The sequence below is a fragment of the Salvia hispanica genome, chromosome 1 (genome assembly GCF_029641045.1).
Source record: "Salvia hispanica isolate PSC_SH4W2 chromosome 1, Shi_PSC_v1, whole genome shotgun sequence".
NCBI classification, from domain to species: domain Eukaryota; kingdom Viridiplantae; phylum Streptophyta; class Magnoliopsida; order Lamiales; family Lamiaceae; genus Salvia; species Salvia hispanica.
This window is the reverse complement of record NC_142692.1, coordinates 34,606,084-34,632,033: the sequence shown is the minus strand read 5'-3', so window position 1 is coordinate 34,632,033 and position 25,950 is coordinate 34,606,084. Positions and strand designations below refer to the sequence as shown.

At 34.1% G+C, this 25,950-nt stretch overlaps 4 protein-coding genes across 4 annotated transcripts; 3 read left to right on the top strand and 1 right to left on the bottom strand.

Annotated features, from left to right (window-relative positions):
* The first annotated feature begins 4,708 nt into the window (after positions 1-4,708).
* LOC125220824 (uncharacterized) lies at positions 4,709-6,284 on the top strand. Its single transcript, XM_048122960.2, has one exon. It carries the CDS (start codon positions 5,119-5,121, stop codon positions 6,151-6,153), a length of 1,035 nt encoding a protein of 344 aa, XP_047978917.2. The 5' UTR covers positions 4,709-5,118; the 3' UTR covers positions 6,154-6,284.
* A 5,811-nt stretch (positions 6,285-12,095) lies between these two features.
* On the top strand, positions 12,096-15,145 carry UNE2 (Major facilitator superfamily protein). The gene is made up of 3 exons (XM_048121044.2): positions 12,096-12,582; positions 13,320-14,071; positions 14,185-15,145. Exons 1-3 carry the CDS (start codon positions 12,274-12,276, stop codon positions 14,657-14,659), a joined length of 1,536 nt encoding a protein of 511 aa, XP_047977001.1. The 5' UTR covers positions 12,096-12,273; the 3' UTR covers positions 14,660-15,145.
* A 5,374-nt stretch (positions 15,146-20,519) lies between these two features.
* On the top strand, positions 20,520-22,864 carry LOC125185635 (uncharacterized). Its single transcript, XM_048082195.2, has 5 exons — positions 20,520-20,860; positions 20,954-21,027; positions 21,760-21,895; positions 21,981-22,265; positions 22,356-22,864. The coding sequence occupies exons 1-5, from the start codon at positions 20,744-20,746 to the stop codon at positions 22,611-22,613; spliced, it is 870 nt and encodes a 289-aa protein (XP_047938152.1). The 5' UTR covers positions 20,520-20,743; the 3' UTR covers positions 22,614-22,864.
* Positions 22,865-23,290: 426 nt separating this feature from the next.
* On the bottom strand, positions 23,291-25,611 carry LOC125219311 (annexin Gh1-like). Its single transcript, XM_048121252.2, has 5 exons — positions 25,458-25,611; positions 24,472-24,617; positions 24,145-24,363; positions 23,837-24,049; positions 23,291-23,756 (listed from the first exon to the last, which is right to left on the bottom strand). Exons 1-5 carry the CDS (start codon positions 25,531-25,533, stop codon positions 23,460-23,462), a joined length of 951 nt encoding a protein of 316 aa, XP_047977209.1. The 5' UTR covers positions 25,534-25,611; the 3' UTR covers positions 23,291-23,459.
* Between the last annotated feature and the right edge of the window lie 339 nt (positions 25,612-25,950).

Here is a 25,950-nt window from a genome sequence, read left to right as displayed (position 1 = left end):
TAATACTCCATCCGTTCCATAGTAATGGAGGCAAAACTTTTCGGCACGGAGATTAAGAAAAATTGTGTTAGGTGAGTTAAATAAAGTGGAAAATGAAAAAGGTAGAGAGATGAAGAGAGATAAAAGTAAGAGAGAATAAAGTAGATGCGGAAAAATGTATTGACTTTTACTAAAAAGGGAAATGACTCTATTACTATGGAACGGAGGGAGTATCAATTTGGTACACATGTGATTCAAATTGATGACATGGTTGAATTTTTGTTAAGTGCACATGTTTAGTGGTAATTTTCACGAACTTTGAAAGTAGTGTTAAAAATCTCAAACTTTTGAAACTATGCAATTTTCCTAACTTGACCCTATTAGAAAATTTTTCATAGACATTGATCTGATGTGGATAGCCGTACGTGATATGGCATAGTCTCAATTACAAATGAAACGATGTCGATTTAACGCTGAAATTTTTGATTTGATATTGAACATATGTGCCTAATCGAATAAAATATGCCTCGTAAACCTGTCGGGTTTGAAGAATGACCCACCGTGGAAAATTGACACTAATCTTAAATTTTGTGATTTTTTTATCACTTTCAGAGTTAGCGGAAAATGCCAAAATTCACTCAAAGATCATGGAGTAAAATATAAGCACAATATCCCTTTTTAAATTACAAGATGAACAGAACTTAATTAAAAATCATGAATTTCTGATCATTTTTCCTTGTATAAATTCTAAAATTCGTGCAAAATAATATTTCTACAATTTATATGCATGAATGGAGAATTATGAACAATGGCTCCTACAATTAGGTTTCTTGTTTTCACTTTCCTTTTTTGGGAGTATTATGTGTTACATAAGTATGTACAAATATAAGCATACAGACTGGATATTTATGTATTTTATTGTAAACCCTATTGTTTGTTCTAGGAGGTGATGTTATTGGAATTTGAAATTCGGAAACATGTAATATTTTTTCTTTTCCAAGATGGATTTCTTTATTTATAATCAGTGAGTATTGTTGTTTTCTGATAAAAGTAGTTATAACCATATTTTTTTTGATCGATTTTACATATCATAATACACTTATTTAATTATTTATTGTAGTTTGAGGGATCCAATCTTTTTAATAAATTTATAAACATTGAAAGTGGTGACCACATCAAGAACGTAACGTGGAGCAATAATCAAGTGAGGATGAAATGATGAAAATATTCTTTACACTAAGCGGAATTTTAGGTAGTATACAAATCTCAAAAGTGTTACAGATGTTACTTTTTCATAATTCTCAATAGTTAATTACGAACTTTAATATTCAAATTTTTGGGGATTGATACACATACAATTCCATCATTTGCTTCGTCATCCACATATTATACCTACTCAAATATATACATCAACTTTTCCAAGTAGTACATAATTATTTTATTTTATACATAAATATCCGTTGAAATAATTACAAAAGGTTAATTATAAATAGTTTTCCACAAATACTTTGAAAAGGTTTCATAAAATAACAGATTTGTACTATATATTTGAGGTTATTTAATTTCGATAATATAAAATATAACGTCTTAATTAAGATCACAAAACTAAGTAACGAAAATAAAGTGTCTTAAAAAACTTGAATTTTAGTATTAGGCAACAATTAAGGCTTGTGGACATAAACATTTTCTATCGAAAACATTACGTTATTTTATTTCATATAGCATAATTATTAATGCTGCATTTTTTAAAAATCTATTTACTCAGAAATTTAAGTGGACCTAGATTCCAAGCCCAAATATAATGGGCTTTTTTATATTTAATAATTAATGCTGCATTTTTAAATTTATTTACTCTGAAATTTAAGTGGGCCTTAGATTCTTAAAGCCCTGCAAATAATGGGCTTAGAAGCCCAACAATGGTTCATTATTTGAAATGTCAAAATGAAAATGACAAATTTTTTTTTTGGAAATTAATGGACTGAATATATAAAAATTAGATTATTGTATTAGTTTTGATGATATACACTTAATATGGAGTATCATATATGCATGGTATTTTTAAAATAATACTACTAACGTAAATAAATTTTCTTAAGATACAATTATATTATAATTTATACCCCATGTTTTCCGCTAGATTCGTCGGAGTGCGTGGACTTAAATTAGTTTTTGTTCATTTACATGTTTATATAAATAAATATAGACTTTTGTTCATTCCATCAACTAGTCATGGATCGATAATCATTAATTCGCTCTTCATTGGCTAAAAAATACACAATTTATACAAAAATAAATATCACTATCAACCCAAAGAAGGGGTTACACGCGTTTCATTTTCGTACAACGAAAATATGTCACTTTTAGGTTGGATGTTACCACTATCATACCCCATTGCTAAATTAATAGAATTATGAAATACTCCTACATTTTTCCAAACTTAGGAATAAAGGTGGAATAAAATAGCCGCAATTTTCAAATATTCCTGAACGAAATACGTGGGGAATTCGGATCTTAAAAGTTGGGAATTTGATAGAGTTGGCCAATGCCTCCACCAAAAGGAATATAATAATTTTTTAAACTACATAAAATCCAACAGATTTTTATATAATTCGGTTAGCAAAATATTTCTCTGACGTGCAAGTTCTTAAGTGTGTGTATTCAAAAGGGAGAGTTTTTTTATAGTTGCAGCTAACAGAAATGTGGTTGAACTAATCAATCCAAATAGTTAATTTTTAACTATATATCAGCAAAATAAAAATTAAATGGAAATCAACCAACTCTTAATTAAACTATGCAGAAATCGAGATTTGAAAAGAATATAACGTGAAGATTGTGGGAGAATATTCAAACATGTGTAGCAGCTACGGTTAGGCTTTATCAAAATTACATGTTAATATATATGTAATCATTTGTTTTATTCACTAATAATATCTTGAAGATGTTGATCTCAATATTTTTTTGGGGGGGATAATAGTAATATAATACATTTGGTAACTTGTCCAATAATCTTTCAATTAATATTTACATTTTACACTCAAATAAATTAAATTAATCCGTCGGTGTTTATGATTATATATTCTTTTCAAACATGAATATAATGCCAGAATATATACAAAATTACAAACTATATTATTCGCCAACATGCAAATAAATAATGCAGCAGGTGTAAATGATGATTTTGAGCTCAATTATTGTTCAAATTAAACGAATATTTATTACTTCCCAGAAATATAAATTAACACCTGAATTAAATCTGTAACCACATATAATTAGCTACAAGGAATAATAATTAAATAGACACTAAAAAAAGGAAGGAAAGAGCATCAAATGTGTACGTACTCTACTTTCCAATATTCGAATACTCATTTAGATCTTGAAATTAACGTGACGGCGGCGGAGGGCGGTGCTTAACACGGCGGCGGCGGCGGCGTTACCAACCATCTAATTGCAATTTGTCCTTGTTAACCTACCTTTTTACCCAAACTTAGGCAATTTTAATTAACCTAGCCACCTACACTGATTCCCTTAATTAATTAAACTCATAGTACTTTATTTCTTGTAGCCCACTATTCCGATTAATGAATGTATAGTGTTTACCAAATTAAATTATCTAGAGTCGACTATATTACGATACATCGTTATACATCGATGTTTTTTGACAGTAGTATTGTAGTAGATCATATCAATTTCATTAATTAAGATAAAATAAAACAATTGCCAAATTAGCAAAATAAATATAAAAAAGTGAATTGAATAAGTTAGTGGAATATGAGTTTCACTTATATATCTATTAATTTTATAATAAAATGTGGGTGAAATAAATTGGTGGAATGTGACGCCTACTTACGATAAAAGTGAAATATGACTCTTATTCAGCAACCGGCGTAAATGGCAAAACAAAACTCTTATCATAAATTTTTCAATTTCTCCATTGTCTCATAACCAAAAAAATCTAATAGTATTCCATTTGTGTCTTTAGTAGTTTTTCTTGCCTTGTTGGTCTGTTTTCGGATGGTCAGTTAAAAAACACTATCCAGAGACTATACATCAATAAACGAAGACGAAGGCACGTAGGATGCTGATGTTTTGTCTAGACAATTCAAAGAGGGATAACAGCAATTATTTCCATCTACTTGGACACTTTCTGAGATTTCTCATGAAATTCGAAAATATTCAATTAAATCACAAACTTTTGAGTCGTGTGTAATTTTCTCAACCCTTATTTTTTTGGTGAAATTTACCTGACGTGTCACGCCGATAAATCTATGTGAAATACGTTCAAAAATCTAATTTTTGAGTATTTATATAATATATTTAATTATATATGCTACAGTAAAACGGTCCGACCAGTGGTTGGACCGGTCAGACCAGTTGAACCGTAAACCAGTAGCTTTGCCGGTACGTTTGCCGGTCCAGTTTTTAAAACATTTGCTAATAACTATTTTGAGCTAGATACATGGAGATTTAAAAAAAAAATGATTTTATTTATAAATATATAGTTGTAATTTTTGTGAATATTATCTCATATTGGAGTACCTTTCTCTCTCTTTCATTTTCCTTCAATTCACACTCAACATCAAACTGGCCAACCATTTTCTCTCACTTTCAGTGTGTGTGTGTTTGAGTTTGACCCGTCGCCACCTACCGGCAGCTTCCTTCCTCTGCTCCAATCCCGGTCCCACCACCCCTCTTTTCTTTTAATGGCGTAAACAAAATGCAATCCTCTTTTTTTAACTGCCTTTATTTAATCTCTCCTCTTCTCTCCTTTCACCCCTTTTTTTTCCACCTCCCAAAACCCTAGTACTTCCCATGAGACCTACACCAATCTCTCTCTCTAAACCAATTCATGAGAGAGAAAGGATGAACTCATTCATCATAGATACATGTGTGTTTGTATGACTGTGATATTTATGCTTATATATGTGAAGCTTTTTTTTGTCTGATTTGGAGGAGATGGTGTGATCTTACCTTTTACATGCAGTTTTCCTCAGATTCTCTCTCCTTTTCCTCTTCAACTTTTGCAACCATCACTTTCTGCTTGCTGCTGCTGGTTTACCAACTCCATCAATAACACCATCTTTAAGACTTTAAGCACCTCTCCCTCTCCATCCCTCTCTCTAGAAATTGATCGATTCAGCCATGGATTCCGGCAATAGCGGGAGTATGCAGTCGTCAAGCGGCGGCGATGATCAGGAATTCGATTCCAGCTCCTCTTTCCTCACCGCTCCGCACAATTTCGGCGGAATTACCGCGCCGCAGTTTCTCTCTCATCAAAGCCCCAATTTCTTCGACCCTAATCTCACGCAGAGCCTCGATCACGCCGGTGGATACGCCAACGCCAGCGCCAACGACGGCGATCTGATTTGGTCGAGGGGATTGAGATCGGAGAATCAATCCTTCGCGAATCTCGGAAATTCGGCGCTGCCGGCGCGGCCGCAGCAGGTTGCGGCGGCTCCGCCGCAGCCGCAGCAGGCGAGAAACCCTAAGAAGCGGACGCGAGCGTCGCGGCGGGCGCCGACGACGGTGCTCACCACTGACACCACCAATTTCAGGCAAATGGTGCAGGAGTTCACCGGCATCCCCGCCGCGCCGTTCTCCGGCGGTTCGCCGTACTCGCGGCGGCTCGATCTGTTCTCCGCCGCATCGGCGCTGAGATCCGCCGTGCATCTGGACGGCCTCGGGCCTCTCTACCCTCTCCGCCCCGCCGCGCATAAGATCCTCTCCCCGTTCTCCTCCTCCTCCTCCGCCGCGCCGCCGCCTCAATTTCTGAACTCCACAATGATCGACGCCATCGTTCCGACGACGATCGCAAACAACAACAACACCGCGTCCACATCGAACGTCAATCCGAACAATTTCCAGCTCTATCAACACCACAGCATTAACACTCCACAAATGAATTTCTCGAATTTGAGCGGCTTCCTCAGCCGCGACGGCGGCGCATCCGCCTCCTCCGCCGCGGCGCAACACGACGATCTGAGCATGTGGAAAAGCGGCGAATCGGTGCGGAATAACGATCCGATTCAACAAAATCTGCCAGAATTCAACAACAACAACATAAACAGCGGTGGATCGCAGAATTACAATTTGAATGTTGCAGAAAAAGGAATGGAGAATGCTGCTTCGTCCACTGCAGAAGGTACAGTTGCTTCATGGATTTGTCCTTCCGATTAAATCAAGATTTTTTTTCTTTATTTGTAGATTAAGTTAAAGTAATTACGGATTAGTTCGTTAATTAATATATTTGTATACATGGATATTTTTTTTGGTTTTAATTTTATGATACTGTTTATTATCACTCTTCAGTTCACCGTGATTTTTGGGATTTTTTGAATTTTTATTAATAATTGCAGTACTGTGATGCGGCTGCTTTACTGTTCTTTTAAATATCTCAAGGCCCAATTATTTATGAATATCTTTTTCGTATTAATTAATCTTTAGATATTGATAAGAAAGTGAAATGTGAGATGGATTAGAACACAAGAAGATGATGTTTTGGAGCTTCAAATTTTCATAAATAAATAAATCTACTATTTTTCATTATCTTATTGTTTCTTCCCACCAACCCCCATTTGATAGAAAGGGATAAATTGGAGAATATACATAAAATAATGGGGGTTGTATTAGCTCGTGCCACGTCAAAATACAGTGTATTAGGACTGCGACAAAATTAATTTTCAAAGTCATTTTCAGATATTATAGTTTTAAATTGTTATGCAAGATAGCTAATTATAGATATAAATAAAGAATTAGGATTGGAAATAACAGAGTTTTTACATTGTATATTAGTCATTACTGCATATTTGTCATATTTGTAAATGGCATTCTAATTTAAGTTTTTTTAGCATTCGACGTTTGATTAAAGTATATTTTCCAAATTTTGACTTAAAAGACGTCATCAACCTGAGAAGATTTCGCCATTGCAAAATAAACTTTATTGTGGAGGTGTGTTTAAAACAGTTCAAGACAAAAATAATTATAGGCAAAAATAAATTCTCTATCCAATATCATTATAGGCAAAAATAATTATACGCATAATAAACTTACAATATCTTCACGCCGAAAGAAGTTCTAAATAATAATTACAACAAACAATTGAGATAAAATCAAACAACCACATATATCAATAAATATGAATAAAGTATTGATCAGATAACCACAAATGACAAACTTTCAAATTTTGCAAAGTCAACTATGTATTTTCTACTAGAAGAAATCAGCAAAATAAAATACTATCATTTAATGAGTTTTATGTCATTTGGAGTAATCTTACAAAAGATAGTGAAGTGTGTATATATTTCTTGCTTTTAATATAATAACCCGTGTAAAATATAATGATTTGAGAAACTTCTCATATTTTTATTTCGTTGTATATTTCACACATATTGTACGTTGTAAATAATTTATTAACTATTTGATATAAATGAATGAACATATTGATATATTTCAGTATTCCACGGTGCCCATGCATTTATCAACCGTGGGTATAGGACTATAGGAGTATGTGAGAATGTGTTACTATTTGATATTTATACTATGCAATTAAGATTATCGATAAATATCATACTTATTTGTGTAAAATTCCAACATAATATATGACGTTGTCGCATCATTTTATAGACATGCTAATTTGATTCTCTTATATAAGTATATTTTACCAATAAAAGCGTCAAAATATATGCCCAAAAGGAGAATATCAAATGTGGATAAATACGAATGTTGATTTTGAGCTAGACTGATAAATTAAATGTGGAAAATCAAGTATTTCTAATCTCACCAGGTCCTAAATCCTATAGATAGCACCGAGAAAATTATTTTGGTGTATTTATAATTTATTTAATAAATTAGTATATTTTATAATCCAATATATGAGTGACATGAATTATGATTTTGAATGCGTTATGCAACTTTTTTGTACTCATCGTGAATAAAAAAGCGTAAACATTAAATTTTCAGGCATATTTAAATGACAAAAAAATTAGAAATATGACATATGAAAATTGTAGCCTGACATGTGCACTGCAATTTAATCATTATGTGTGCTGCACGAGTTTGTTGAAATTGATGTAAAAATGAGTGTGCAATTAATTACTCTAACTATGATAACAAATGATGGCAAAATATCTAGTCGGTAAAAAAGTTTAATAGTAGCTCCTTCCACCCTGCCCTAACTCTGCTGTCCTGCAATAGGAGTCCTGCAATAGAAGTCCATATTTAACATAAATTGTGGAGTAGTATTTAAAAATAAATAAAAATTAAATAGAAAAAAGGTTAATAAAACATTGGTCATACTTTAATTATAATGAAATATGAGTGAAATAATATTAGAAAAATCCAAGGTCCATTGTCAGAATAATAAAAAAGCAAATGAAATATTTATTGGTGAGACGGATGAGAATGACAAAATAGTATGTTTATTATGGCTGAGGGAGTAGAAAATAATTAACCAATCATTTTAGAAATTGTATATACGTACATTATTGCAATTGTCATATTAATTCATGTGAAGCTTAATTATAAATATTCATGTTCAAAGTTATATAGTATTAAGCTGTGTTTAGCTCAATTTAATCTGCCAATTAAAGACAACCAATTGTAGCTACAAATTTATAAAAATATGATACATATATAATAGCAATAACAATTGTTATGTTATTGTTATTGTTATTGTTATTGTTATTGTTATTATTATAAATAGATAACAACATGTTTGGCTCCACATTTGTTTCGTTTGCAACTTATGAGATTTTAGAGATCAAGCAATAAACAAATATTCTTGCAATTAAAAAACACTATGCCCCTTAAAGTGGAACATCGTGTTCGCTTTTATCTTCATATATTTTTGATAAAGGCTTACCAATTCTCATGTGTCAATTTTCATATGTACAATATTATATTGTTCAAATATTTATTTGTTTATATATATACATGCGGCGATATTAGAAAAGTAATGGTGACAATTATATATACTAAATGACATTAATTAATATTCCATGCAAAAATAATGTCAACTATCATATTTATATTCTTCTATTTTTCACAGTTTGTTAGAGTAACAAATATTATGATGGGGCATATAGTTAATAATTGAAGATACTAAACCTAAGATTCTCTAAAGATTGAATAAAATAAAGAAAAATTTAGAGAAAAAAGAGGATATAAAATGACATGAAATGAAAGATGAGAATATGATTACCGTGGAGAATTTGAAGAGATTTGGGGCCTCCCCAATTTTTGATAAGATATACACATAATTATTAATATATGGTGACATGTGACATGGTTTGGTGGGGCCCAACTTCTTGAGAATAAGAGAAAATTGGTGTAGCTTTTGCAATTATATATGAATGTTTCTCTCATTTTTTTCAATTTTTCCCACTCTCTTAGCACGTGTGACATTTTCATTTTATATAGTATGTTTTTGCAAATAACCTAAATACTATTGATGGAACTCGTGTGCTGATCAACTTGACCGTTGTCCTTCACTTTTTTAATTTTATTTGGGGGGTTTTTCATTACATATAACACAATCAAAATCAACTGAAATAATTTTTTGGGTTCATATTAGTAAAAGTTGCATTTTCCCAATAATATATTATATATGTCATAAAATGATAAAGTATTCAGATGCAAAAAAAAAGAAAAAAAAGAAAAAGGAAGAAGTCACGTGGTAACATAAATAATATTTTTTTGTCCTATAATATTTTATTTTTCTTTATCAATTATTCACCTTTTTTATGTTACATACAATTACATAGTATTATAAAAATTATTTGCTCTAACCAAAAAATTGAGAGTTCGAATCACCTCAATAGTTTGATTGTGAATTTCGCTTTGGTTGTAAATGAAATCGGTCTTATAAATGTGGTGAGGTTAAAAAAGGAATAGTGAAATTTGTATGAAATAATTTGGTGAGGTTGTGAAATTTATAAGTATATATATTACTATAATTTAAGGTGAATTAATCAGTTAGAGAAATTGATGGTTATTATTATTATAATATACATTGAATCCCCACTAAACATTTGTAGACCAAATCTGTAGGTAATAACTGTTTGTTCAGTTTAAAAATAGTAAAACTAAGCTTTATAAGAACAAATGAGAATCTTTTGGGTCAATAATACAATGAATTTGACGTTCACGTTTGGGCACATATACATTAATTAAATGTGAATGTTTTTCAACATATAGTGTGGAGTGAAAAACAATTATTAGACACATCAAAATCATATATATATGTATATAGCTTAAATATTACGGTAAGTTGCAAGGAGTTAATTAATAACTCTTTGATGAGTATTTATAACTATTTAATTTCCTAACCAAAATAGTACAAAGTTGGCATATTATATTTATCTATGCATCATATAACCTATTTTATTAACTTTAAAAAATATTATGAAACCCTAGTCCACTAACATTAAATTTAAGGTGCCATATCAAATTTATATAAATGCGAAAAAGAAATTTTCTATTTGATCATCAACCTAATAAATTTTTTTTATAATATATAAAAAATTTATAGTAAAGTGTAAATTGGAATTTTTGAAGTATTATGGACAAGAAGAGTTGTACATTTTTGAACATCCTCCAATTAAAGTTAGGGCAAAAGGTCATAAATGACATAGTAGTAAATAAAGATGGGCTATAAATGTTTAAGCTATTTACTATAGATTGAGTTTAAATTTGTTACCCCACGATTTTGATATTTGTAGTTGTGTCCCAATTGATGTATAGGTATAGCTCTCAAAATTTATCTTAGCATTATTAATTAATTCAGTAGCCAACTTTGTTAACTCCCATTAATTACCATGTCCAACGCAATTACTGTTACATATGTCAAATTTGAGTATGTTTGACAAAGAAATCTCAATTGTAAAATCTCAATAGTAAATTATGATGAGTAGAGGAGAAAATAAAAGGTCCAACATATTACATATATTCCTTTTAAAGCATCATATATTAGTATTAAATTATAAACAAGCACTCCACCAACTAGTCGGCACACGATTTATTCCAAAATGTGACATTGACAAATATAACTCCAATTGTGTCTATCACCTATATTTGTAAACACAACATCATTTTAAACATGTACAATTAATTAGTCACTATTTTTGAATTTGGTGAAATTAAATAATCCTACTATTTTAATTCTAGGTTAGCAAGGAGGTCTAACGTGGCCAATAGAAGAATTTATATTGACACGCCCCATGCCAAAAGATGTCTTATTGTTAAAAATCAATATTTCAATTTCATAATTTTCTTATTATAAAAAAAGTTGGAACATTTATGCCCACATATAGAATTCAAACTCAGACTCGACATGTGTGAGCAAAACGAGAGTCAAATATATATGCCACGAGAAAATATCATTGAATATACCTACTAGATCTCTATTAATGATGGATTTTGAAAACAAAACTTGTGGCATTTTAAATATAAATAAAGTGATTGTTGGTATTGGAATTGAAGGTCAAGATAGTGCAACGGCGATTTTTCTTAAAATCGAACTTAATGGGATCATCCTCCCCTCATGATCCAATGGTTAAGTCGGTTGATCCTTCTCTTGAATCCGTCATTGAGGACCAAGTCATGCGTGACGATATAGTCACTATTAGCAAAATACAATGGCCGGAAACAATGTATCTTAATGAAAATAAATGAAAATATGAGTATCTTTATCGCCTACATTTAGTATTCGTGTCGAATTGCAATGTCCACTATGTGATAATTTTCGTATAATTACCCAAATTTTATTTCTTACAGAACAATAATTTCATAACTAGGAGCTCATTTTATATTAGCACACTATATAACTCGACATGTGACACTCATTATTTTTTATAAACAAAATATATGGAGTCATAATGGGCCATCGTAATGGGTCAAACATCGTACGGTACATGAAAAGTCCAAAATGACGGCCCAAAATGGCATTGTCTGACTTTTTTCAATTTTAATTAGACAATACTCACACTTTCTTTGATACGCAATTGTCACCTAATGCAACAAGACTTTAGGACCACAGTTCTGTTTTGGTTTGCAATTAATATACAAGCAAAGTCGGTTATTTAATGGAAAAACTGAGGTTCATGTTGGTATACATATATGGCCTATTTTGTGTAAGGCGATTTTTTATTTAAAAAAAATTATATGGTGGAATCGATATTCTTTGAATCGATTTTCATTATAAAATAAATATATATGGAATGAAACATTTGGTGGCATGGACTACCGACCACCGCACCGCCAATTGAACGCAATTAGCATAAGCAGATTATAAAATATAAAATGTACCCAAATTCGCGGAGGATGAAGGCAGGAACGCTGACGCTTGTGCTGGTGAATCTCGCCGGAATAATGGAAAGAGCTGACGAATCGCTGTTACCGGGAGTCTACAAAGAGGTCGGGGAAGCTCTTCATTCCGGCCCAACCGCCCTGGGCTTCCTCACTCTCTTCCGATCGATGGTGCAGGCAATTTGCTACCCCCTCGCCGCTTACTTGGCGGCTCGCCATAATCGGGCCCACGTCATCGCATACGCCGCATTCCTTTGGTCTGCCGCAACCTTCCTCGTCGCCTTCTCGTCCACCTTCTTCCAGGTTTGATTTTCTTGAATTTTGGTTTTGTTTGCTACTTTGTGGATTGTGTTGCTGTTTCGGTCTTGTGATTCAAGTGTTGACTGTTGTATGGAATTAATTGTTGCTGCAATCAGTATTTTTCAGCTCATCCTGAATTTTAGTGGAAACTTGCAAAGCAATGTGATTTCTTCTAAACATCTTGGAATGCATTGAGATTTCTGTGAAATGAGAATCCCCTATAGAAGATTATATTGGTTGAGCAACAGAATTTCTCACCTATAGCCTATAGGTATAGAAATGGTGTTTGGTTTATATATGTTGCCTGTGTCTCCACTCTACGGCCTCTCTAGGAAGCTATGATGCTAAACTATGCTGTCTCAGCCCAAATTGGACAAACAAGTAGTGATTTTGATGCTACTTATCGACAAACCTATCTTAGTAGAAAAATCATGTGGACTAGGATAAGCGTGCAATGCTCGAATGCTGAGCTCTTTTATGCTGTATTTGATATTGTTTCTGTCAATGCTTCTTTGAACTTCTTCCATGATGAGTTTGAGTCGGTAGATGATGTGAAAATGATAGCTTGTGTCTCTATGCTGCACTCCCCTTCTTGGCAATCCGAAGAAATAAAGTCTTGCAAAAAACGATTTGAGACTCAAGGACTTGTTCCGGTCTATCAGCTGTAATACTTCTTTGTTTAAATGCATTGCAGGCTGAGGAGATACAGATGTAATTAACCCGACAAAATTTTCTGCCAGGTAGCAGTTTCGAGAGCTTTGAATGGAATTGGCCTTGCCATTGTTGCACCAGCAATTCAGTCCCTCGTTGCTGATTCAACTGATGATTCTAGCCGTGGTACGGCTTTTGGGTGGCTTCAGCTCACAAGCAATCTTGGTTCGGTTATTGGTGGATTGCTCTCGTTATTGATAGCTCCAGTTACTTTGAAGGGAATTCCTGGCTGGAGGATTTCTTTTCACCTTGTTGGCATAGTCAGCGTCATTGTGGGGTTACTAGTTTGGTTATTCGCCATTGACCCTCACTTTCCGAAAGGTTGCACGAGCGCTAGTGATCAAGCTCCCCGCAAGTCCTTCAAATCAGATGTGAAAGACCTTGCTCAGGAAGCCAAATCAGTGATCGGGATCCCTTCCTTTCAAATTATAGTAGCTCAAGGTGTTATGGGTTCGTTTCCCTGGTCAGCTTTGTCGTTTGCTCCAATGTGGTTGGAGCTAACTGGTTTCTCTCACGAGAAGACAGCCGCCCTCATGGGCACATTCATTGTGGCAAACTCCCTTGGTGGTGTATTCGGAGGCATGATGGGTGATTTCTTATCCAAGCGCCTCCCAGATTCTGGCCGAATAATATTATCACAGATAAGCTCGGGATCTGGTATCCCTCTCTCAGCAATTCTTTTGCTGGCGGTGCCTAACAATCCGTCTACTGGGCTCGTACATGGTATTGTCATGTTTATTACGGGTTTCTGCATATCTTGGAATGCAGCTGCCACGAACAAGTAAGACATTTCAAGAAACTTTCTTTTTCATTGTGAGGCAAGTATTGAGCTTGCATTTCGTTCACATTATCGTTCTATGATGTTGAATATCATAATGACTTAGCCATAAACAGTCCAATTTTTGCAGAAATAGTCCCAGAGAAATCTCGAACAAGCATCTACGCATTAGACAGATCCTTTGAGTCCGTATTTTCATCATTCGCTCCTCCCACAGTCGGACTACTGGCTCAATACGTCTACGGATATAAGCCCATCATTCCAGATGGTTCAGACAGCATCTCTACTGATAGAGAGAACGCTGCATCTTTGGCCAAGGCTCTTTTTGCTGCAATAGCTCTCCCAATGGCTTTGTGTTGCGTCATATACACTTTCCTCTACCGGACTTACCCAAAAGACAGAGATCGTGCCCGGATGAAAGCTATCATGGAGTCGGAGATTCAGCTGATGGATTCCGAATCTTTACAAGCTGGAGGAGACCATGTTCAGATTGAATCTGGTGAAACAAGGGAGCTTAATCTTGATGGAAAAATCATTCTAGTGCCTTTTGAAGACTATAGTGATGAAAGAAGACTACTCGTTACTCAGTAATTACATCGTTGTATGGTTGAGGCGCGGAATGTTTATTCTTTCATGGTGAGACCACTATGCCATATTGACTGTACAGATAAATCTGATCCTCAATGCGCTGGCATCGTACGTGCACCATCACCTATTCCTTCATTCGGCAGGTAAGTTCTTGCTTGACCACATAACCGGTATTTTAGCTTCGATACTCTTTAATGCGATGCCAATGAAGAAACCTTAGTAATGACTGGAATAGTGATGAATTTAATTTTGTTACTACATTTTATCAATGGCTCCTAACCGAGTTGGATAATGGTCGCGGGTAGAGTCATCAAAACTAGTCCAACTCAATTTTGGACCGGATTGGGCTCGACTGATAGTATTTAGGTCCTTGTTCAAGAACCCTTTGTTCGACATGAGCTGTTAAAACTGGTCCGGCTCGGTTTTGGATGGGACTGGGAAATTCTTGCGTTGATTGATGCAAAATTCAAGGCTAATACTTTGGTCGGATTATTTATGTAAAATTAAATTGCAGTATACAAAAGATGAAATCCTTTTGTTGGTTCACTAAAAATATGTTTTCTTGGTAAACATACAAGAATAAAATAAATAAATAATGAGAAGAAGTGTACAATAATTTTTGTGCTGTTAGCAAGAAAAAAACAGCTGGAGTGTAAAGCTTAACGTAATCTAAGAAGCAAAAATCTTTCGAAATTAAAAATAAATTAATTATTACCATTTTAAAGGCTAAAACTCAATGGCCTACATATATAATCCATCCCAATAATGTATTTTTCACAAAACTCAATAAAAATAACATTATTACTAGTTACTACTTCTATCTAAAATGACTCTTTTTTAAATGTGCCACGATAAATACCTAAACAATTTGGTCATAAATGTATAAAACAACAAATTGTAAGAGAAATAAAATTATTACTTCAGTGAATTTTTATATAGACAATAAAATTTTGTGATTGATTATTTCATTTGCAAATCTTAGCGTATTGGTAGTAAAAATTGATCATATTTTGTGATTTAAATAATAATTCCCTTATTTTATCATAAAATTTGGAATGCCAAAATGCCCCTAATCAAAGCAAAAGTGGAAGTTGAAAGGATGAGGTTTTTATGGCTTTATATAGGATTCTCATTTGTTGTGTGTGAGCCAAGTTAGCTAAGCTTGCATTGCAAAAGAAGTTGATATAATCATAACCCCCCACGTGTATTGTTGCTCCCCTTTTCAGCCCATTCCAATTTTCTCTTTTCGACTTTTCAATCCTTCAATTCATTATTTATCTAAAAATAACTAACAAAATTTGCAATAAATAACAATTTATTTGATGGTTATGTATGTCTTCCGTTTCATGCTACTCGTGCTATTCGTTATAGATTGTAAATTTAGGAATGAACAATTAGTGTAATTAAATTAGTATTTTCAATAATAAGAGAATATTTAATTGATTCCAATATCTTAATTAAATACCCTAATTCATACTTATAACAGAAATAATATAAGTAGTTTTAGACGAGCCGAAATAATTTAGTGTGAGTAACAAGACAGGTAGTATATTAATTAATTTGCAACACATATTAGAGTTGAACTTAGAGTGTAATGACTATTTGATCTTTAATTAGGATTTGTTAATCCAATTGGGAACGTTACTTTAAAGATTGATAATTGATAATAAATGAAAAATAGTGGTATTCTAAAGCTGTTGATTATAAGCGTTCCTAATTAGATTAATAAATTTTATAATACATTTATACTGTACAGTCTGTAATATACTAGTTTACTAAGATGTATTTTAATGAAAATCTAATCTTTCTGTCGCACTTTCGGGAAATATTCATGTGGTGCATTTTTTACAATTGTCAGATAAATAATTAATGGGTACTTTTGTCTAAATTCTGTGCTAGTCGAGAATGTTCCATCGCATTGCTTTTCATATGCAACTTTCTTTTTTATGTAACGAATAATTACTAATTTTAAGTTCATTCATTGGTTTAATTTCCAATTTAACCTCTAGTGCATTGTATGTGGAGTGGAGCTATTAACATTCTATAACCAAATCTGAATCGAACCGAAGCATAAATAGTGAAATATTAAAAAATAGATTATTTTTAAATTAGTCCATATATTAGGGTAAAATACATATATAAAATTTAGAATTTTATTTAATGCAATATTTAAATAAAATATAATTCACATTTTAGGAATTTTTCGGGTTTAAAAAAAGTGGGAGCATCTTTTTAGGTCCACAAACTTTGCCAAAGTATCATTTTAGGTTCGTGAATTTTGAAAATATCATTTTAGGTCCGTCAACTATAAGTTAATACTCCTTTCGTATTCAAAAAATAGAAACATTTGAAATGACACGAGTTTTATTGCATAATTGGTAAAGTAAGAGAGAGGAAAAGAAAAATAAGTAGAGTAAGTGAGAGGAAGAGAAAAAGTAGTGAAAGTAGAGTTAGTGGATTGTGGGGTCCATGTCCTAAAATATGAGATTCTAAAGTTTCTATTTTTAAGGAACGACCCAAAATGAAAAAGTTGCTATCATTTGAGGTATTTTGAACTCTTTTTTGACGAAAATGCCCTTAAGACCTCCAAAGGGCAATTTTGACAATTCCTTCGCCACTGCACGTCATAGACGTCACTTCCTAGCACCACCGGAAAAATGAGCACTCACCATTCTTCCCTTTCTTCTCGCAAACAAAATATAACATTCCGTGCGAATGCCTCCTTGACATATTTTAAGGGTAGCCCGTTCACGGCACAAACAATTAACATATTTAAAGCATAACCAGTGACATCTGTTTGTAGAAGTGGTCGACATGTAGAGATGTTATAAGATATTCCGAATTAGAGAGAAAGAGGGGAGGAGAAGGAATGGGGGGAAATGTCAGAAAGAAAGAGATATGGATGAATTATTTGTGTAAATAGAGGAAATACCTCCCTCTCTTCTTTCATCGGTATGACAAAGTGCATAAGTATGTCAAATCACTTAAATGGATGATCTTATTGTAGCAGCGTCAGACCATCCATGAAACTAAATTGACAAAATTCCCCTCAAGGCATTGAGGGCATTGATGGCAAAAAATCTTGAAAATATTGAAAAAGTACCTAAAATGATATTAACTTGTATTTTCATCACCCTCTTGGCAGTCCAGAGCCTTTGTCTTTGCGGCAAGGAGCTTAGACATCAATGTATGAGATGCCGAGTTCGAGCCCTCTTGTCATCAGTTGTAATTTTCTCCTTCTTAGGAGTTTATTTGTAATTTCTTCCTTCATATAGGAGTTAATTTTTTTTTAAAAAAACATCACCCTCTTGGCCTAAAAAAGTAATCTTTCTCGATAAAGTCGGTTGAGTAGGGTCAAATTTATCCCTTAGGAACCGTACATGCACCTTTTAATGCATACGGTTAAAAAAAGAGCGAAGAAAAGAATCAATGTATAGATTCCAACCCTCTTTTCTTTATTTTTCGAGCTTTTCTACCTTTTTAATGAAAAGGGTTTTTCCTTAGATTTTTCAAAAAAAAAATGAATTTTGATTTCTTCTTTGATAATATAAAAAGGGGGTAAATAAACTTATAGAATTTACTTCTCATTGATGTATTCTTTCATCGAAATTCAATCCAAATCGTGATGATATTTTCTTGTTCTTGAATGAGCTTCTTTCATCTTTTTAGGTTTATGCTCTACTCCGGGGAAAGACACCCCCGATTTTGATTTGCACAAATAGGACAAATCCTCCCATCACCATTTCTTGGAACCTAAAATGATATTTTAAAAATTCATGAACTTAAAATGATAATTTGACAAAGTTCGTAGACCTAAAAAGATGTTTCGTTTTAAAAAAAAAGCAAACTGCATCATACCAAAAATCTGAATTTTGAATAAATATAAATAAGATAAGATCCGATTGCTTCGATTTGATTCAATTCACTTTTTTGGATTGCAAATATTTTGCTTACCCTTATTTTTTTAATAAATGAACTTGCTTAGAATATTAATAGATCAAATACAGTACATTTGAAAGTGTTTTGACAAAAGGAGGAAGAAGGGGCTTTATGTAATTTGAAATTTCGAATTTGAAAATTCGTTTTTTTATACCGCAACAGTAGCGGAGAAGCGAGCAACAATAATTCTTTCACTCACAACGGAAACTTTACATCCACGTCAGCCTGTACAAGTTTTCAAATCTTATACGGGACGTATTTGCCCTTTCAGATTATACTTAATCAAGTGTATTTAATTTACTTTCTTGCTAAATTACGAATTAGTAGGTGTGATTTCCTAATAAAGAAGGATTAAAAATTTGTGTACTACTTTGATGATAAATTTCCTTGAAATAAAGTCATGATGATGAGACGTATTATCGCATTGGATGCTTCCTTCTTTCACTCGAAATTAATTGCAAAAAAATTATTTTACTAAAACTCATTCAATTTACATTGTAAACCAATTACATTCATTTATTTTTTATAAGGTTTAGGTAAGACTTTGCATTTGATTAATCAAGTGTGTACAAAAGAATTGAGACGATTTAGGCTTTCTCTAGCTAATCATAATTACAAGTTAATTGTTCTCTTATGCAAAATCAATAAACATTTAAGCTTCACTCATTTGCATAGTAATATTAGTCAAAAGCACCTTTAAAAGAGTATAATATTTTTTTTTTGTTAGAAAATGATGTAATGTTAGAGTCATAATATTTTGATACTCATCTTTCGTAATAAAAATATCTCAAATTAGTTTATAGGAAACATGATTATGACTCATAATACTACTGATTAGTGCTATGCAATTTTAATTGAGGAATAACATATTCTTCACTTGGACGACTCGACTTGATATTTAGAATTCGAAAACCAAACTTGAGAATCAAGATATTTTTTGTTACATACTCCATACATCCCCGATTAAGAGTCACACTTTGACCGCACACGAATTTTAAGAAATGTAAAGAAAAGTTAGTTGAAAAAGTCAGTGGAACGTGAAATCCATTTTTTATATTGGTTTTATAGTAAAATGTGAGTGAATTGAGTTAGTGGAATGTGAGACCTAGTTACTATTTATTGTAAAAATGAAGTGTGACTCTTAATTGGGGACAAACCGAAATGGAAAAGTGTGACTCTTAATCGGGGACAGAGAGAGTAATACCCAGGGACGGATCCAAGAATTTATATGGAAATGGGAAAAAATATACATAGACAAAATTTAAGAGATTTAAGAGGAGCAATTAGTGAGAAATTTGAGATGAGGCATTTGCCCATGTTAACTAGTAGCTGGATCCGTCCCTAATAATACTCCTAGTATCTAACAATTTAAACAGTAAAATATTTTTTTAAAAAGGGTTCAACATTGATACATTTTTATTTATTTTCTCAAAAGTTAATTTTACCTATATTAAGAAAGGAGAAGGCATAATGGGGTTTTGACAAAGAATACTTTAAATACACAATTAAATCTAATTTGTCTCTGTAATGGCAACAAAATTTCTTAAAGTTGAAGCTTACAAGGAGCTAGCTTAGAACCATTAAATTTGCATCGAAACATCATTCTTGATTGTTTCATAAAAGCCGCGTTATTTATAGATAATTAATCAATTTCTCATAACCATAGCCATAAATAATGCCATTTTAGGAAAATGGAAACGAAATAAAATAAAACTTCATCTAGAAAATACCTACTACCACTAAATTAAACCAAAGGGCAACGCGGTAATTTCAGAAAAGGCTTTCTATTCTGTCATTGTCACGTGCCATCCAACTCGAAGCACATGCCTTCCCCTATAAATCCGAGGCGGAATATGAAATTCAAAAGAAACCCAATCGACCCCTCCCTCCGGTTGTCGCTCCTGCGGTTCCGTCTTTTTCGTGAAATAAATACGTAAATAAACAGAAAACTTGAAGAAAATAGGGACTGACGAGTAGTATAAATAACAGTAGAGAGAAACGCTTTTCTTCCATTGCAGCTCCCAACCAAAAATCAACAGTGAAATCTCAAGTAATTAAGGAAGAATTTCATCAGCTTCAGATCTCGAACTTCGATTCCGTCGATTTAGCGGAGGCGTTCACTTTTTTTCGGTATATTGTTTGTGAGCAATGGAGAAAAGCACGCCGGTGAGGAAGCCTCACACTTCGACGGCAGATCTGCTCACGTGGTCGGAGAATCCGCCGGAAAACTCGCCGGCGCCGCCTTCCTCCGCCCGCTCTCACCAGGTACAATCGCCATTTGTCGAGGAATTGATTATTTATTTTTAATTTTTATGTTGCTTTGTATGTGATTTTGAATTGTTTGAGATGAAAAAACAGCCGTCGGATGGGATCAGGAAGGTAGTATTTGGAGGTCAGGTTACTGATGAAGAGGTTGAGAGCTTGAATAAGAGGTCAGAGATCTAGCTTCACATTCATTTTCATTTGTTATGTACGTTGCTCTATTTTTCAAAAATAAAATATTTTTGTCTATTTATGGTATATTTCTGAAGTAAGCATGATTTATTTTTTTAATAGTTTATTATTTGGTGTATTGAATTTGAAGCTGAGCGTGTTGGTCAGTTATAATTGAGTTATGCTGGGTTGATATCATTGCTAAGTCAAGTAATGAAACCAAAATTTTGAGATCTCTGTCTTTATTCTTCGTTTTTGGTTAATTGTCATCTTGATTGAATGACTTGCAAGTCTGAAAACTTGATTTTGTCAATTCGATTTCTTTTTAGTTGTCAATTGATTGGCAACAATTTCAGGCGAAGAAAGAGGATTAGGTTTTTAGCAGCATAAATGGTTTGGATTCAGTTATTAACAATGAGTAGAAGAAACAAGTTTATAAATTTATGACACATCTCTTGTTTCTTTTCTGTTTTTAATATAAGGTGATCAGCTTTGTGTTTTCCCTTTCCGAATCCATAATTAATCCAGTTAATCTTTTTAATGGCATATGTTGGATGGTGGAGTGTAATGATCCACTTATTCAGTTGACGTATTAGCTTGAAATTTAAAGATTAAGATTTGATTTTGATATCGATATGCTTTGCTCTATGTAGATCCAAAAGGATGTGTGTGAGTGTGTGTTTTCATGTTTCGGTAGAAAGCTTGACTCTTCTACATTGATGGGTATATAGGAAGCCATGCTCTGGCTACAAGATGAAGGAAATGACTGGCAGTGGTATTTTCAAAGGCAAAGGGGAAAATGGATTATCGGAAGCTGATGAAGCCGATGAGACATCAGCCAACAAAACTGGGCTGCGTATGTACCAGGTAACTCCTCCGGTGTTTCTGGCTTATTCTATAAATAAATTTGATGCTGTGAAGTTCTAATCTTTAAATTGGTATTTGATGCTAGCAAGCGTTGTCGGGAGTCAGTCACATCTCTTTTGGTGAAGAAGATACAGTTTCTCCCAAGAAACCGGCCACTCTGCCTGAAGTTGCTAAGCAACGAGAGCTGAGCGGAAATCTAGAAAGTGAATCTGAAGCAATGTTAAAGAAGCAACTCTCAGAGGCCAAAAACAAGGAGCTCAGTGGCCACAATATCTTTGCTCCGCCACCTGAGATTAAACCCCGCCCCTTGGGCGCTCGAGCTTTGGCATTACGAGAGAGCATAACAATTGGAGAAACTGCTTCTGGCAATGTAAGTTTGCAACTCCATTCTGTATTTAAATTTAATTTGATGGACAAGTTTGATAACTTCTGATTGAGCCTGCAAATAATGTTCATAAAGGGTGCTGATGGTGGTTCGAGCGAGGAGCCTCTCAAGACAGCAAAGAAGATACCTAACCAGAAATTCTCAGAGCTCTCGGGGAATGACATCTTCAAAGGGGACGGAGCAGCTGCATCAGCCGAGAAGCCACTGAGCTCAGCAAAGTTGCGGGAGATGAGCGGGAGCAACATCTTCTCTGATGGCAAAGTGGAGTCTCGCGACTATTTTGGAGGCGTACGCAAGCCGCCGGGTGGGGAAAGCAGCATTGCTCTGGTGTAACTTGTTAGGTCTAACCTTGAAATGTTTTTCCTCACTTGTTAATTTGCATCTCGGTTATCTTATTTAAATGCAGGATTGTGCTCTGCTAGAATGATTTTCGACCTGTGTTGTGGGTTTTGGTTTGTCTTAGGTTTGGTTAACATGTTTTAAACTTTTTACAGAAAAAACATAGTTGGCTAATTGAGTTGTGCATGTCAATAGGTATTTGTGCTGTTGTTTTTCTAAATCATATGTAGTCTTTGTGTGCCTAATTTCTTTTCCTTTACTTTTGAATTTTCCATATATTAATAGATAAAGTGGTATAATACTCAAATAGTACTCCATTTCTTTCATTGGCATTTGGCATGTCAAAAAGTTATTTCAAATTCTTGAAAAGAGACATTAGAAGCAATATTCGATATACGAGATAAATGTCTTCATATTCTGAGTTATGATATCTTTGTTTAAGCAGTGGACATTATAATATGGGTGAAATGAATTTATACTTGATACGATCTCCTACACTTTGTCAGACACTGAACCAATATTTTCATCACATACATGCACACATAAAGATGCACCAGTTTGTCAGAAACTGAACCACGAGTTCATTTTGTAGAGTTAATATATGAGTGTATTATAATGTATCTTTTCGAAAGTATAAGTAATCGAATTGCCATATTTGTCACACAAGCACAAACACCCACAGAATAAAAGTTATTAATCACGACATTATTCATCAGCTCATAACAAAAACAGCAGTGCAGAAACATGGATAACTAAAACAAGATGCACAAGTTCAAAGAAGCTTCTTATTAGCATAGATAGCCGCAGGCATCAACCAAACCTCATCAATCTCCCAATTTCTCATTCTTGGACAACTCCGATGAGGGTCAGCAACATCTTCTCATAGTCACCATGGGTGTCCTTGGCGATGGCTTTGTCGAGGGGCACGCTGCTCCGTTTCTCGTACAGTTCCTTGATGGTCTTCATGTCCACCTCGGCCCTTGTCACGACGACCCTGGTCAGGGCCCACTCGTCCGTCCCTAGCTTGTTGATTGCAAGGCGGAGCACCTTCTCAAAGTACTTCTCGGGAAAGACTAAACACTTCACAGTGGCCCTCAAGAGTGCGAGGAACTCGTCTTTGGGGTCAGCTTTCAGATCCTGGCAAGACACAGACAACCTCAAGATCACACACGCACACTATTATAGTCTTGCATTATATAACTAGGAAATGAAGATACATTGTTCACGTCGTTGCCAAAGTCGTTCTTGTATTGGTTGAGCGTTGCGTTGATCTGTGCCTTGCTCCTCGTGGTCAGGATTCTGATGATGTCGTCACAGCTGTACTCCTTTGCAGCGATCTTCTGGTGCAGGATCTTGGCTTCCGATTTAGCAAGACGGAGGTCCACCTCGTCTCCACAGTAACGGTATGTACTCACTAAGGGCACCAAGAGCTGAAAATGTTCAGCCGAACCATATATCCACATCTTTAGTCAATATGACAACTTCATCACTGAATTATGAGAATGATCAGTTCTGTAGATTTCACCTTGCGGAAGTCTCCAGTCGTGTGATAAGCAACATCCTCCTCAAGAGATTTCTTGAAACGAGCATGGTAGGCTTCCTTTGCAAGATTCAACTGCTTGGGTGACCTCGTGCAAGCAATCTCCACGAGGACTTGATTGCTCGCTGTCCACTTCTTTGTGGCTTCGTTAGCTAGGTAGGCATCACGCTCTGGAGGATCCAGTACCGACACCAACACAACTCTCTGGACTCGAGCAACGAGAAAATAGATTTAGATTACTCTGTTAATACACTCGATGAACCAAAATCTCTAGCAGAAATTGAAACAGAATGAAAAATGCTCGACTCAAACCTCAAAGTCACTCGAAAGTTCCTTGTCCAAGGCTTTGAGCAGATCTTCACCATAAGTCTCTGCATAACAATGTCGGATAAGCTTCCGCTGGCTGGCATTTCTACGGCCCAAAATTGATATGATCAAGGCCTCGTTGGTTCCCCATCCTACACGAACGTTTGCACAACATAAATAAAGGAAAGTTAGTGTGATAAATCAGAAATCTTCGCGCACAAACAAGAAACGAAGATAAAATATGAATGCAAAAGGAAATCAAACAAGTCGAAAAGATCAAAATAAAACCACACAACAAAACAACATTATATCTATCACATTCCTCCTTCCAATTGAGGTCTAAACAAAATTTTCATGAGGTGATCGGCCAACAACTAATCTACAAGTCGAAAGAATCAACATACGATCACACATAACAACGTTAGATCTATCACATTCTCTATTCCAATTGAGGGCAAAACATAACTTTCATCATTGATCGGCCTACAAATAATCAATACGTCGAAAAGATAAATTTACGATCACACTGAAGTGCTGAACAACGTTAGATCCATCACGACCTTCCTTCAAATTGAGGTATAAACAACAACAATCATCAACGATCATCTGCCTATAAAATCGGGCGAGGATCCATCACATCCTCTCTACCAATCGAGATCTACAAAATTCTCAACACCAATCAGCCTAAGATCGGTCAAGCATCAAATAAACTCTAATGATCTATCAATCTGTCATCAGATGCGTTTCTAAACAATTCTGGATCCAATCAACAATCATCACTGATCGCTAGCTGATCAACTCTCACATATTCATAAAAAACAACAGAAACTCATCAAAACATACATACATTTCTCAATCTAAACAGATCATCGTAGATCAAAGCTACACATCGAATTGGATTCAAGCGGGAGAGAAAAACAATCAAATGATCCGATTAAGAAATAATTAATCGCCCAATCCGAAAACAGAGAAACGCTCTGAAGGAATCAAACCTGAGAATGCCTTGTGCAGCTGCTCACAGTCTTCGGCGACAGGGGGAACTTGGGATGGAACGCATAGAGTCGACATGTGTAGAGGTTTGCTGTTTGCAGTGTCTGGACACTCAACAGAGAATATATTGTACGTATAAATTTAGATAATTAAAATTGCATTTGATTATTAGAAGATTTTGCCATAATTATGCAAATAACTGTTTTATCTTCTCTTTTTCTTCTATAATTCATTTTTCCTCAAAACCGTGTTACTTTTTATTTAGAAAAATTATACTGTATGCATTTCTTCAAAAAGAAGATTGGGATAACAGATTTAATTTGACTTAAAATATGTGAAAACTTTATTTAAAACGAAGAAGTTCTTCAAACCAAATTATATACTCCATATACGTCCTATTATAGTATGTATTTTCCGCAATCTCATCTTAGTTTATTAAACTGTACTATTTTATATACATTTATTTCATATATTCGAGATAAATTGAGTACAAAA